The 14231-nt window shown below is 39.5% G+C and overlaps 1 protein-coding gene across 1 annotated transcript in view; it reads left to right on the forward strand.

The window, feature by feature from the left end:
* The window catches only part of ZFAND3 (zinc finger AN1-type containing 3), a 146394-nt gene that overhangs the window by 34544 nt on the left and 97619 nt on the right, over positions 1-14231 (forward strand). The window contains exons 2-3 of the mRNA XM_081854227.1: positions 9070-9110; positions 11518-11544. Coding sequence (XP_081710353.1) covers positions 9070-9110; positions 11518-11544 — 68 coding nt within the window. The remainder of the gene's footprint in view (positions 1-9069; positions 9111-11517; positions 11545-14231) is intronic.

A 14231-nucleotide genomic window follows, 5' to 3' on the forward strand; every position in this document is an offset into this window, starting at 1 on the left:
CTTTTACACTCCCTAACCTTTCAGCTTCTCTTTGGAACTACTGTATCATGTCTATAGTTGGTTTTTCACTTTACCAATGTTTTCATAGGCATTACTTTCCTAAGCAGAGCAATTGCTCAGCTTGCCTCTTTGGAGTCACTCTTAAATGTATGTTTATGGTTCTCTTCTCCCTGTGCCTGTTGCTGCATGAAGGGCCTTATGTTCTTCATCACACACCAGTTGTATAATTGTTTTAATCTTAACAGTTAGTACAGTTGTGTTAACTCTGCTTGTCAGCTCATTAATCACTTAGTATAAAAACTTGACTATTCTGCTTCATAACAGATTGCACAGGGTTTGTCCCTTTCAAGGACATGCCTGCAAATGCTATGAACTGAACATGCCCATAAAGGCCAGGAAATGAATACTTAGTTTTGTCATTGTCACTTTCACTCATAGATTAGACAACTTTTTTGTACTGCTTATCCTTGCATCCTGGGAGCCTCTCTGAATTGGAAATCATTTGAAGATAGTGACATAGAAGATATGCTGCCCTTGGCATTATTATAAAGTGTTTATGTATTAGCAGGGAGTTCTCTATCGCCTTTTAAAGTTCTCTCCTCTTGTTGAATCTTAATTTTTTGCCATAGTACTTCTGAATTAGTACAAAAACAGATTCTCCCCTGGTTGGTCTTATACCTTTTCAACTTTGAAATTTGACAGTAGTTCAAAGTTGATTTTAAGATGCTGGTTTGTTGCAGTTTGGTAACTGTAGTTTCCAGGTTTAGACATAGCAAGAAGCCGTGGTTAATTAACCAGGAGATTTTCGATTGTTGCAGACTGAGAAGGGAGAAAGGCCACAGAATGACATTAACAACAGAAGTGCAGGCACAAGGCTTGTCTGTGTGTGTTCATTTATTAAGCCTAGATCATATACCTTTGACCAGGCCACTGTTTCCTTTGTTGGAGGCTGCTTCTACAGTTTTTAACAGCCTTTTCAAAGGGGGCTTGGAACACCTCTTTTGTGAGGGATATCCCAAATATTATACTTTGCCCACCGTAGAATACAGATATTAGCACAGTGCTTGCTTTAACAGGAGCCAAGATGTGTTTGGGGTTGCCCTTTAGTATGCCTTGACTAATAAGTGAAAATAATCCTTCCCTGGGAACTGTCAGATTGAAGAATGAGATATTACAATGAACAAATTTTAGTCTTTGAAAGAGTAAATGGCTATTAGTAGCAAGAGAAAGGTAGATGATGGCATGCCTCATTCACAAAGTTTCTGTCCTTAAGTTCCTTAAATAGTTTCTTAAATCATATCTAACCAATTCTGCATGTGGAATAACTTTAGTCGGAGTTTCTCAGCCTCTTTGGACCCTAGGGGCACATCTAGAAATCTTGGAATTGTTGTGGGCACTGTAAATGCCCATATTGCAGAAGAAACTGTCAGTGCTCAGAACACCTCCTGCCAGTGGCCAAAACATGCACACACACCCTAAAACTGACAAAAAAGCAAGTAACACTCTCCTTCAATAACACCCCAAAGCCAAAAAAAACCCTCAGCCTCAGTTAAAAAAAATAAAAATGCTTTAAGCACAGGGCCAGGGCAGGGCAGGCAGAGTATGTCTGAGGATGTTGTGGTGCCCATGGGTGCCAGATTAGGAGCTCAGGCTTAAGTAAAGTTCAAGATACTTAACATTTTATATTGTACTTTGATAGCTGAAATGTTCATAAAATAGTATTCTAATATTGAATACTTAACAAAATTTCTGTAGATTTACTAGAATAAAATTATTTTGCAGCATTTCTTAAATAGTCAGTTTTTGGATTTTCCTGGGAAATGTATTCCAATAGTCTCATATGTGGAAGTTTGTTGTGTGGGGATAGTGGTAGATAAATAATAGGTCAGAGAAGAGATATGAATGTGGAAGCGTGGTCAGGAACTATGAGGAAGGGGCAAGTTGCCATGCACATACAGATTCTAAATCCCCTAAACATGGAAGATGTTAAGGTGCTATTTTCATGTTTTATGTACTGCAGCTGCAAGGATGAAAGCTGAGTGCCTGGAGTTTATGCCATGTGCTTTCTAATGCATGTAAAAATAGCAGCGCCACTCCTTGTTGCTGAAGAAAATGCTTCCCTTATCTGAAAATTTCATTTTTGTAGGTGTACAGCTGCATCCCTTTCGCTTGTTATAAATTGAGGAAGGCATTGCAGAGTTCAGTTGAGGCTTCCATTATAAGAGAATCTAATGTTATGTAAAATTGGATTGTAATGATATGAACTGCTTCTTGCCACTATCAGCATCTGTGTAACTTCTAAATAAATATGTAATTTGTACCATCCAAAGAAAGGAAAAAGAAAACAGATGTTTCATAAAATAACTGTCTTTTTAATTTCTTGAAGAAATTAGTGACCTCTACATATCCTTCAGCTGAACTTCTAAAAAATGCAGAAAGCAATACTAGCAGTAGCATTCCATTCTGTAGTGCAGTTGTGCTTGCTACTAGCCACAAAAAATGGTACTAGCCCACCTGCCTAAATGTGCAAAAATTAATAAGGTATGGCCTATCTTGTTCCTTCCCTTGACCTATGTCTTGCAGAGAGAATATCCTCACAAGGATATTGCATCATGACTCAGTCAGCACAACCCTCTGATAGAAAAGTTGCACATAGTGGCCATAAACCTGCAGAAACTAAAACAGCAAGGAGTCCTGTTGCACCTCAGAGATAAATACAGTGGTACCTCAGGTTACATACGCTTCAGGTTACATACGCTTCAGGTTACAGACTCCGCTAACCCAGAAATAGTGCTTCAGGTTAAGAACTTTGCTTCAGGATGAGAACAGAAACCATGCTCTGGCGGCGCGGCGGCAGCAGGCCTCATTAGCCAAAGTGGTGCTTCAGGTTAAGAACAGTTTCAGGTTAAGTACCGACCTCCAGAACGAATTAAGTACTTAACCCGAGGTACCACTGTACCTTCTTTACAGCAATAAGGTTTTGTGGACTAGTGTTCACTTTACCAAGTGCATGGAATGTTGTCCATGATTTGGCAGGTACATCTATACAATAGTCAAATAGAAATGAAATGCAATAAATTCCCGGTTAAGTCTTCCAGGTTTAGTCTTATGTATACAAAACAATTCATTATTATCACAAAAGTGTTGATTTTAAGTCCACGAAAGCTTGCACGATAATAAAGTTCTTGGACTCTTGTAATACGTTTAGAGACTATATTTTTGCTGCCACAGGCTAACATGGATGCTCCTCTAGAAATTGTGGAAGGCACCAGCTAAGCTTCATGGTGAATAACTTCTTCTCTTGGTATCAGTGGTACTTGGTAGTGGTTAGCTTTTGCTGGATTAGTGCCAGCATGTGGGAACTACAGTATACAGCACAGTGGTACCTCGGGTTAGATATGCTTCAGGTTACATACGCTTCAGGTTACAGACTCCCCTAACTCAGAAATAGTGCCTCAGGTTAAGTACTTTGCTTCAGGATGGGAACAGAAATTGTGCTCTGGCAGCACGGCGGCAACGGGAGGCCCCATTAGGTAAAGTGGTGCTTCAGGTTAAGAACAGTTTCAGGTTAAGAACAGACCTCTGGAACGAATTAAGTACTTAACCCGAGATACCACTGTAATAAGGTACATATTCCAGTGATCTGGTTTGCTAAGCCAAACCATGAATTAGCACAAAAATGTGAGCTTATTGGCTCTTGGGAGACATGATCTTGGGAGACATGCTTTGCTCCTCTTCACTTGTTTTGTTGTTGGGCTGCACTCAGCTAAGCTTAGCTCTGCCAGACAAACTGCAAGTTGTAAACCTAGGACAAACTTTGGTTACAGTTCGTGGTTAGTCTAGAGAGAGCTAAACCAGAATCCCGAACCTGGATGTCACAGCAAGTCGTAGAATCATAGCAGGAGAAAACAAGCTTGCTTCATTTTCCATGTGACAGCCCTTTAGGTATTTGAAGATGGCTATCATATCGCCTATGGGATGCGGGTGGCGCTGTGGTCTAAACCACTGAGCCTCTTGGGCTTGCTGATCAGAAGGTCAGAGGTTCGAATCCCCTTTCTGGGGTGAGTTCCCGTTGCTCGGTCCCAGCTCCTGCCAACCTAGCAGTTCAAAAGCACGCCAAAAAGTGCAAGTAGATAAATAGGTACCACTCCGGCGGGAAGGTAAACAGCATTTCCGTGTGCTGCTCTGGTTTCGGTGTTCCGTTGTGCCAGAAACTACTTACTCATGCTGGCCATGTGACCTGGAAAACTGTCTGCGGACAAACGCCGACTCCCTTGGCCTGTAAAGCAAGATGAGCGCCACAACCCCAGAGTCATCTGCGACTGGACTTAACTGTCAGGAGTCCTTTATCTTTATCATATCTCCTCTGTCTCCTGTTTTCCAGGCTAAACAAGTCAGATCATGGCTTAGCTCAGCAGAAAAGAGGAACAAATTGGTTGCATTCTCCTATCCAGCAGCTTGCATGTTCTCACTAAGCTATGGTTTGGTTTAGCATGATGTGTGAGTTAGGCTACTGTGCAGAAAAACCTCTGTTGATATATAATGCAGAAAATTATGCTATTTAGTATCATCATTTCTTTAATAGGGAGGGAGCACAAGCAATTGGAATGCCATTAAAAGTTCCTGGTTCATGAAAGCATTTCATAAAAAGATTTAATACTACTAAATAAATGCAAGGCTTTAGAAGTACAAATGCTTCAGTAACTATTTTCTTTCTGAGGCCTAGTTGTTAGATTGCTGATGAATGGGCAAATCTGTCTGGACTTGGAGACTGAGGGAGGCATTCAACACCAAGCTGTTAACAAATGTTCCATCTGTGCAGCGTATCAGCTTGCCAGATGGAACGATCCCACCTTCCTTCTCCATGTGTTGTTCTGGGTTTCTCCTGACCCCCTCCTCCTGAGCTTACTTCAGGGGGTGCACAGGGGGAGTGGAGAAGCCCCTTGTACAAGCAGAAACCCTAGTGTAGAGCTTCAACTGATAGAGTTCATTAGGAGAATCCTGTTCTATATGTCTAGACAAGGCTTAGAACTATTCTCTCTGGCACCTTTGGTAACGTGTAGGATGTTATTGTATGGAGGGAACAATTAATAGTTATTTATCTGAACATATTATAGACTGTAGATATTATAGCAGTGTATAATATAAATTATTTTATAATATAAATATTATAAAATATTATAAAATAATAATACAAACAAGTCAGATTAAAACTGTTTTCTTAATTTGGTTACCACTTTAGTATTTTATTCTTGTTCTTTTTATTATAACAGCTTCTGTAAACTTTGAAAATCAAGAAAACACATTTTTTGAATAAACAAACAAACCCCGAAGTCTCCAAATAAGGAGTCCACACCTGCAATTCAAATAGTGCAGTCTAGGTTTATCATATCGTCCGCTGCTTGGAGAACTAGGATTATTTTTAGATGTAAGAAGGTAAACAGCAAAGAATTTATGTTCAGCTGAGAGTTATGGTAATGGCTGAGATATTGTAGAGTACTAGAAGTCCTAAGCAAGACTGTTCCTTGTCATTCTACAATGTAGTAGGAAATATTGAATCTTAATCTGATCAGAACTTTACTTGGTCAAATAGTGTATCTCAGCTGTACTGCTAGCAGTATGATGGCGCTAAAGCACACTTCAAAAAATAACAATTGTCTCCAGCAAAAGGCAAGCAATGTATAAATACTATTTTCCATCATGAAAATGTCACTGAGCTCTGGTATGAATATTGTAGGTCACCTTCAACAAAAATGTAGTGTACCTATTCTTGATATACTTGTACATCACTTTACATAAAGCCCTTAGTGTGCAAATAAAGCCTTTTTCTGCTTTGAAAAGTGAAATATTTCTGGAACTAGAGTCCATTTACCCCTTTTCTCTTTTGTGACTTGAAAATTAACCTATTCATTTGCTTCATGGTGTCTTATTTGTTTCCTTACTGTTTGTTTCCTTGTACTTGCATAATGATTGACTTTTGAAACTCAGTCTATTCTTTGCCTTAAAAGATGACACACAAGCTGTTGCTTTTTCCAGAATTGATAGCCCTGTTATTAAACATACACACAATATCTGTCTTGCAATTTTGGTACCAGAATGTGACCATTTGAAAAAAATCTATGGAGACTTCAAATTGAAACTAGCCTACCTTCTTAATGCTCAAACAAAGTTGAAAATCTCTCTGTCTGAACCATTTAAATTCTGCATCTTCCTTTTTTAGCTGGTCCTGAGATTTAATGGCTTCTCAGGGAAGCTGCAGCTTACTGAATTACTTCAAACAATCTAACTTCCAAGCAAATGGCACAAAAGTGCAGCATACTAACAATGCAGGTGTTGACTTAGCCCGCTGGTTTACCGTATTTTTCGCACCATAGGGCGCACCGGACGATAGGGCGCACCTAGTTTTGGGAGGCGGAAAACAAGAAAAAAATATTCTGAACTCCAGAAGCCAGAACAGCAAGAGGGATCTGGCTTCTGGGATACCGTGTGGCTGTTCTGGCTTCTGGGGTAACCGCGTCAAGCCTCTTCAGGGCAGCAGGATGAAGGCTCCCCCTGCCCAAAGAGGCTGCGCAGGGCTAAAGCAGAAGCCAGGACAGACGCGTCGCTGAAGGAGCACTGCGCCTTCTCTCTCTCTGCCCAGCGCCCCTCCTTCACAGGAGAGGTGCTGCGCAGAGAGGGAGAAGGGGCATTGCCCTTCAGCGAACCTGGAGAAGGAACAGAAGGAGACCCTTCTGCCGCCCCAAGCCTCGCGCGCCCGGCGGGACCTCCCGCCGGGCTTGCAAGGCTTGTGGATAGCTTCCTGAAGCCTGGAGAGCGAGAGGGGTCGGTGCGCACCGATGCCTCTCGCTCTCCAGGCTTCAGCGAAAGCCTGCATTCGCACCATAGGACGCACACACATTTCCCCTTCATTTTTGGAGGGGAAAAAGTGCGTCCTATGGAACGAAAAATACGGTAATTTTTGTGATTTTTTTCCCTCAAGGTAGATAATCTGTGCAAGTTGTTGGCACAGAGTGTTTGTACTACTTGAGTAGAATAAGCACATAGAAGCTTTGAAGGTCTATGCTTGATTTTAATATTCAAACTGAGGCATGTGTGTTCCTTATGGCACTTAGAAATGTTATGTTTAATGCTCCTTTGTTTCACTTTGTGCTGTGGTAGGTAAATAGTATCACTGGGTTTCCTGCACACAGCAGCAGGCAAAGTGTTTGATTGAGAAGTAGGGTGGTGTGGGAGTTGGAAACTTCCGTTGGCCCAGTCCTCTGAGGTAATCTGCTACGGTTACCTTGTTCAACCGACATTTTACTAGCCTTACTGGAATCAAGATACACTATGTCCACAGCATTCCCCTGATCCATCAAGCTTGTAACTCCATAAAAAATGAAGAAATGAGATTTGTTTGGTATGACTTATTTTTGAAAAACCCATGCTGGGTCTTAGTAATCACAGCATCCTTTGCTAAGTGCTCACAGATGGACTGTTTAATCATTTGTTCTAGGACTTTTTCTGGTGTCGTTGTCAAGCTCACCAGTCTTAGTTACCCGTGTCTTCTCCACACACACTCTTTTTGAAGATAGGGACAAAATTTCCCCACCTCCAGTCTGCAGGGTCCTCACCTGTTCTCCATTAATTCTCAAAGATTATAGACAAAGGCTCTGAGATTAAATCCTCAAGTTCCTTTAGTATCATTGGGAGCAGCTTATTAAGTGCATCAGGTTGTTTACATTCATTTAAAGTAGCTAGGTCTTCCCTCACCACCTCTTTTCCTATCTTGCACTGCAGTTCCCTTATTGCATTGTTTATTCTGTTATCACCAAGTTGAGCACTGCTTTCCCTTCGGGTGATGCCTCCCACTTTTCTTTCTTGTTGGAATTGTCTGCATTTGTGTCTTCAGTATTTCACCTTTAAGAAACTTACATCCATTTTTGGATTCCCTTCTCTTTTGAGTATTTCTGACTGTAGGAGCTCACCCAGTAGTTCCTTAAGCTTTTTGAAACTGGTCTTCTTAAAAGTCCAGACTGCATGTGTGACTACACTTAGCTTTCCCTTGCCTCTGCATCACAAAACCCAAGAGGACATGATCACTTCGTCAATTAGATCCTCTATGTTGGTAAAGTGCAAGATAGATGGCTCCTTTGTTGCTTCTTCCTTCTTCTGGGAAATGAAATTATCAGTGAGGCAAGGGAGGAATTTGTTGGACCTTACATTCTTAGCAGAGTTTGAGTTCCAAAAGATGGGGCAGTTGAAGTCTCCCATGACTCCAATATCTCTCCTTTTAAAGTGTTTGGTAATCTGTTGTTTGGTATGTTTAATGTTTGGTAATTTGTCTGGATCTGCTCCACAGTTCCTACTAGGAAAGTGATGGGAAGAATACAAGGTTGTTACCAAAGCCGCCTTACCCAGTAGAAGTGCTTCTTGCCCAGTAACAGCCCTTGTGCTGCCTGATGAAATTTCAGAAGTCCATCTACATTTTCAATCTTAAATTATCTTCGGTTGTAAGGGTGAGAGATGAGTTTCACTTTAAAAGAAATGTTACAGAAGAAAGTCATGGAGATATTTACTGTAGTGGTTAAAAATGGAAGCTCAGAATTAGAAGACAACATTGGTCTGTTTCAGAGAGAGAGGCTCCTCCAGTAGCGTTGAGATGAGACTAAGTAGTATATGTTTACTTGGAGAGTATATCTATTCCTTATTGGGTTTTGGTAGGGGATTAGTGTAATTGAATTGTTCTCTTCTGAACTATAACATTTCCTCACTTCAGCCTTTCACATACAAATGGATTTGAACTATAGATACTAATGTTGTGCTGCTTGTTGTGGTGATACACTACATCTGTGGAGAGTTGTAACATTCAAGTGAAATAATTAGTCTTTCTGTCATGTGTCACTGAAAAGTGTATTTATGAAGATGATTTGGCTACTTTATTTTTCTCCAACAGAGCACAACTATTTACTTCAGCAGTTGTTTACTTTTATTCTTGTTCTAGTCTGTCTCTCTCCCCCCTAAATAAAATAAACCTGTACTAATTACCAACAGGAATATTAAGCTCTCCTTTTTCCCCTCTTACTCCAGGTCCAGCAAGACTATGAATCTCTGTTCCAAATGCTTTGCTGGTAAGTGCAATGTAAAGGTTTAGTTTTGAGATCTCTCTCTCTCTCTCTCTCCTTTTTAAAATAGGCAATCTAAAGCACATAGTTGGCATCCCCCTTGGAGTTTATGTGTGGGTGTCTGTTTCTTAGTGTGTGTGCATGAAATCAGATTCTCCTCACTCCGGTGCTTCATTTATTTGCTCAAATTTGTTGAAAGAATCTCCAGTGTGTATAAAAGCAAGAGCCTCTTGCGAACAGGCACCAATCAAGCCTTCACTCAGCAAAGTTTACAGAACTCTGGAATGCCCTTGAACTAGACAACTCCTGTCAAAGCTACTCGCATTAAGAGTTCATATTGCAGTTTTAGAATTTCTAGTTCAACAGAGCAGGTTTTAATTATGTTAATTGGAACTAAGAATTGTGTTTGTAGCTCCAGTACTGGATGGGAAAATATTTCTGTTCCACCTGTAAGTCTCTAGCAATAGAAATATATTTAACTATATTGTCTAATGGTGGAAAATAACTCAATTTCCAACCTACAGCTTTGTTGCCTATAATCTATTGTCACTATATAAAGTGCTTTTTACCGTGTTTCATTTTGTCCTCTCATAACAGTAGTCACTATTATCCACATTTTACAAATGGAGGGCAAAGGCAAAGAGACAGACAGATATTTGCTCAGACGTGTGCAATACTGCAGTTGAGCAAGATTGTGAATTCTGTTCTTGTTGTTCTCATCCAGCCCTCTGACTTCTTTAAGACTGACCTCTAATTTGGAGCAGAGATTCTTAGTTCCCATGTTCTGCAGCCCTGTAACATTATAATCATATGACAAATGGAAATAAACCATTATAGAATTCTAAGGATTGACATACATAATGTAATATATCCACAAGCTAAGTCACTCTTGGCAAGTCCCATTATGTAAAGTGGGAGAAAGAGTGGTTCAATTTAAAGAACGGTTGTGAGGATAAATGAATGAGATGAGTACTGTAAAACCTTTGAATACACAAAATGCAGTCTGCAATAGAAGAAAGTAGTAATAGTAGTACCACCAATTGAATGAACAAAGCCCTTTGTTGTGCCTTTGCTGCTTTTAAGTTACTAGGCTGTTGTAACAAAGTGCTCTTGAGATATTTAGCTTTTACTGCTCTTGTTACAGTATCAAAACTACAAGGTAGCACTATATTAGTAGGGACACTTTTGTAGATAAGTCTATAGTTGAATTTGGTTGTGTAATTATGAGTGTTGATTTTTAGAATGTTGAAGTATTTAAGAGGCATGCACAAGATATCAGCTATTTCTCAAAGAAAGAAAATATGTCAAAGAACCATGACAGATTAAATATTAGGGTCATTGTTTTGTTTAAAATAGGCAGGAGCAGCAGAGACCATAGATTTCCATTGAGATATAACCACACTTTTTATCTCTGCAGGAGGTAGGCAACTTGGAGCATGCAAAGAGTAACTTCCTATAAAACCCCATCACCCAATATTGGATATTTTGTAGCAGAAGCCATAAACCTTAACAATTTAGCCTTGGAACTAAAGCAAATTTTATGAAATGCACTTAATATTTATTACTATTAAAATACCTCAATTGGTTGAGCATGAGACCCAAGTCTCATGGTGATGGATTCAAGCCCCATGTTGGGCAAAAAGATTCCTTTATTGCAGGGGTTGGACTAGATGACCCTTGAGGTCCCTTCCAGCTGTGATTCTGTGAAATATATATCCCATCCTTCTTCCCAAAGAAGTCCAGGGTGGGTGTAGCCCACAGATGCTTATTCTACAATAAATTTGCCTACCTTTTAAAGCCCTATGGTATTCCTTTTCCGGCAAAACCAGATTCAGACAGACACCATTTTACATGTTGTTCATGTTTACATATAACAATGTTATGAACCTTTACTTAATAAACTCTGCTAGTGTAGACAGCTGGATCACTTCCTATTTGCTCCTCCCTTCAGGCTAGTGAATAAACAAGCCACAAAAGGGTCAGCTTAGTGCTGTGTCCAAACCCAGGATTGTGGTCTTTTTTTACGCTATCAGAGAGTTAAGCGTAAACGTTTAGTGCAAATATAATGTGGCTGCCTAAATGCCAATTGTCCTCCATCATCATATTGTGTAAGAAGTCCTCTGATAGTATTATGACTGGCATTTTGCCTCTGAGACTTGAAAACAAATTAATGTAGCACCCTGGGATTTTAGCCAGGCCACTTAAATAAGAAAAATGTTCAACTTTAATACAATGTAGAAGGTTAAAGGAATGATGGGCTTTACTTCTCATATACCGAAATGCTCTAAAATGGGTATCTTTATAGTGCAATTTTTTCATGTTTACATTTAATTAGAATATTGCAAACTGAATGTATAAAGGAAAACCTGAGAGTTCTTGATTTTCACTTCATTTTCTTTCTCTCTTTTTTTAGAAAAAAGAAATCCACACAATGAAACAGGTTAGTAAACCAACAAAATTAATTGAAATCCTGTAAAACAATTGTGCTATCCATGTCCATTGCACAGCCCAACACCCTTTGCTCCAGATCATAGAAATATGTAAATGATTAGGTCAAGTGAGTTACACAAAAAGTAGTTGTTTTAATCTTTCATACTAATTTTTCCATATTTCACATTTATTGTGATTTCATGCATCCTATGGGGCATGGGAATATGCCTAATTGTCCTGAGGGTTTGCTGTACAGCACTCACGGGACAATCTCTTAAGACTGGAGTAGGTAGGAAAAAGGAGAACTCAGGAAACTGGTTTCAGATTTTTGAAATAGCAAGTAATAAGCGACAAGATCAAATGCTGCTTGGCAACCCCATTTAACTTGCTGTAAACAGCAGGGGCTCAGCATCCAAATAAAGGAAATAATGTAAAGTTTCACGTAGAATTGTATTAGAGTATTGGTGGCACAGGTGGTAAGGTTTTGATGTCTGGCTGCTGGAAGCCCCTGTTTGAGACCCTTCTCAACACCTACTAAATTGCTTAGTTGTGTCACTTTAATAAGGTGCAGCTGGAGTGGCAGATCTTCTCGCCATAAACTGCTAACCTAAGAGGTTTACATTTTTTGTTTTAAATTTGCATACTGCCCTTCAGCCATGGATCTCAGGGTGGTTCACAACATGAAAATACAAGATTAAAAACCACAAAATGTATAATAAAAGCAGGAAGAAAAACCAACCAACCCCACACTCCCCATTATTCTAATTTATTATGCTCACACAATTATAAAAATAAATCAGAGAATTGCAGTTGATACAGTTTCAGATTAGTGAATTGAACCTAAATCTTTGCCGTTACTCTTTTTACTTTATTGCCTTTTCCTTGTATTCATAGGGCACTATCTGTTTTGCAGAACATGTATTTGTGCTTGTGTAATGGAACTTTCTCCAGTCTTTTCTGAGGTTCCCACAACCCTCTGGAACAGATTTGGGAAGGTTATGGGGTGTGGTGGGGAGATAGGAGATGGGGAGTTCTGTTGTTCGAGTGTTGATCTTTATGCTGACACAAGTTAGTTGGATACTGCCCACTGCAGCCTACAAGTAAATATTTAGTCTTGTTTTGCATTAACTGAAGTACTGAACCTGATAGAGCAATTTAGTTACTACAACAGACACCCTACATAATAGCATGTAGAGACAGGGTGTGTGGAGTGATGGGAAAGTTTTAAACGTGCTGCCTGAGTTATTAAGCAATTGCCCCATAGAGGCTCCCTGCATCTTGTAGGTTATCATAAAGGGGAAACAGATAAGAGTGCCATAATCTCCCCACCCCACCCCCAGTTCTCCAAATCTGGGCTAAAGCCCAGCTACTTATGATGTGATGAACAACAATAAGGCTGAGAGAAATGTTTCTTTACTCTCCTTTACTCTGAAGGAATGGGAAGCGGAGGCGGACAAGTGGAGATGGCAAAAGACTAAAAGGGAACAGACCTACTGTCTTTCCAAACTATTTCTGAGTCACAGCAGTAGATTCTGAAAAATATGCTAATGTGTTCATTGAAAATATTTTATAAATGTGATGGTTAATTAAGCAGCTTAAAGCTACTGCATCTCCAGCGGATCTTTTCTTTGTCAGTTGTTAATAGATTGTGTTTTTAATAGCTTTTTTTGCTGCAATCCACCTTAGGTCTCTGTCAGGAACAAAGGCAGGATATAAAGTGTTGTTGTTGTTGTTGTTGTTGTTACTACACCAACAACAACACAGTTTTTTTTACCACAAACTGAGTAAGGAGAGGCATTTAAAGTAGAAACTGAGGGCATTCTCAATTTAGAAAGTGACACATTATAAACACTGGAGAAGGGAGAAAGTAGTTTTGTAAGATGATTAAAGGGAGAACAATTCATTTATTGTGCCGTGAACCTTCATAGGCAAGTCTTTCAATTTGTACGAAGCTTCAGTAATTTTTAATGTTTCAGTTTGTGCCTTCTGATGTACAAAATGCTTTGAGATCATTGTTCCTTTCAATTGCCTTATGAAGTAGATCACTATTGTTGTTGCTCTAAAACATTGGTTTCTGAGGCTTGAGGGATTGTAAGGCATTTTTCCAGCGAGTCTATAGTGTGCAGAGATAAAAGCCCCATACCTGATCCACTGGTTGATACTTGATAGCAAGACTTTTTTATCCATACTGCTACATAATAGGAGTATGCATTGCAGCTGCACAGCATGCCCTAAAATAGTAAGCCTGAATAATGTGATTGATTTGCTTTGAGCTACATCATGAAATCTTCCCTTTCGGCCAGCTGTTCTGGCAAGTTAAAATAATATCAAATATAAACAAATTCTACAAGATAGAAGAAAACATTATTGTTGACAGTGGAGCGAGTTTAAATGCTTTATTCCAGAATAGATTTTTATTTCAGCACCTTGACTTTTTTTATATTAGTTTATGTATGTCTGCGACAAGAAAATAGAATATAACTGTGCGCTAAATGGAATCTCTCCTGTAAAGTGGGTTTACTTAAATCAAAATGGTCTTGGTTTTATCTTCACTATAGGTTTAGAAAACTATAAAAGCTGCTTTAGTGCCCAATCATTATGCTTCAGATTAGTGCTTCACCTCTCTTTGTGGCAGGTTGAAGGACTCAATGTGTCATTTTATGGGCTTATCAAATTGGCTCATTAAGTGACTAAAGG

This window comes from Podarcis erhardii (genome assembly GCF_964252035.2).
Source record: "Podarcis erhardii genome assembly, chromosome: 3".
NCBI lineage: Eukaryota > Metazoa > Chordata > Lepidosauria > Squamata > Lacertidae > Podarcis > Podarcis erhardii.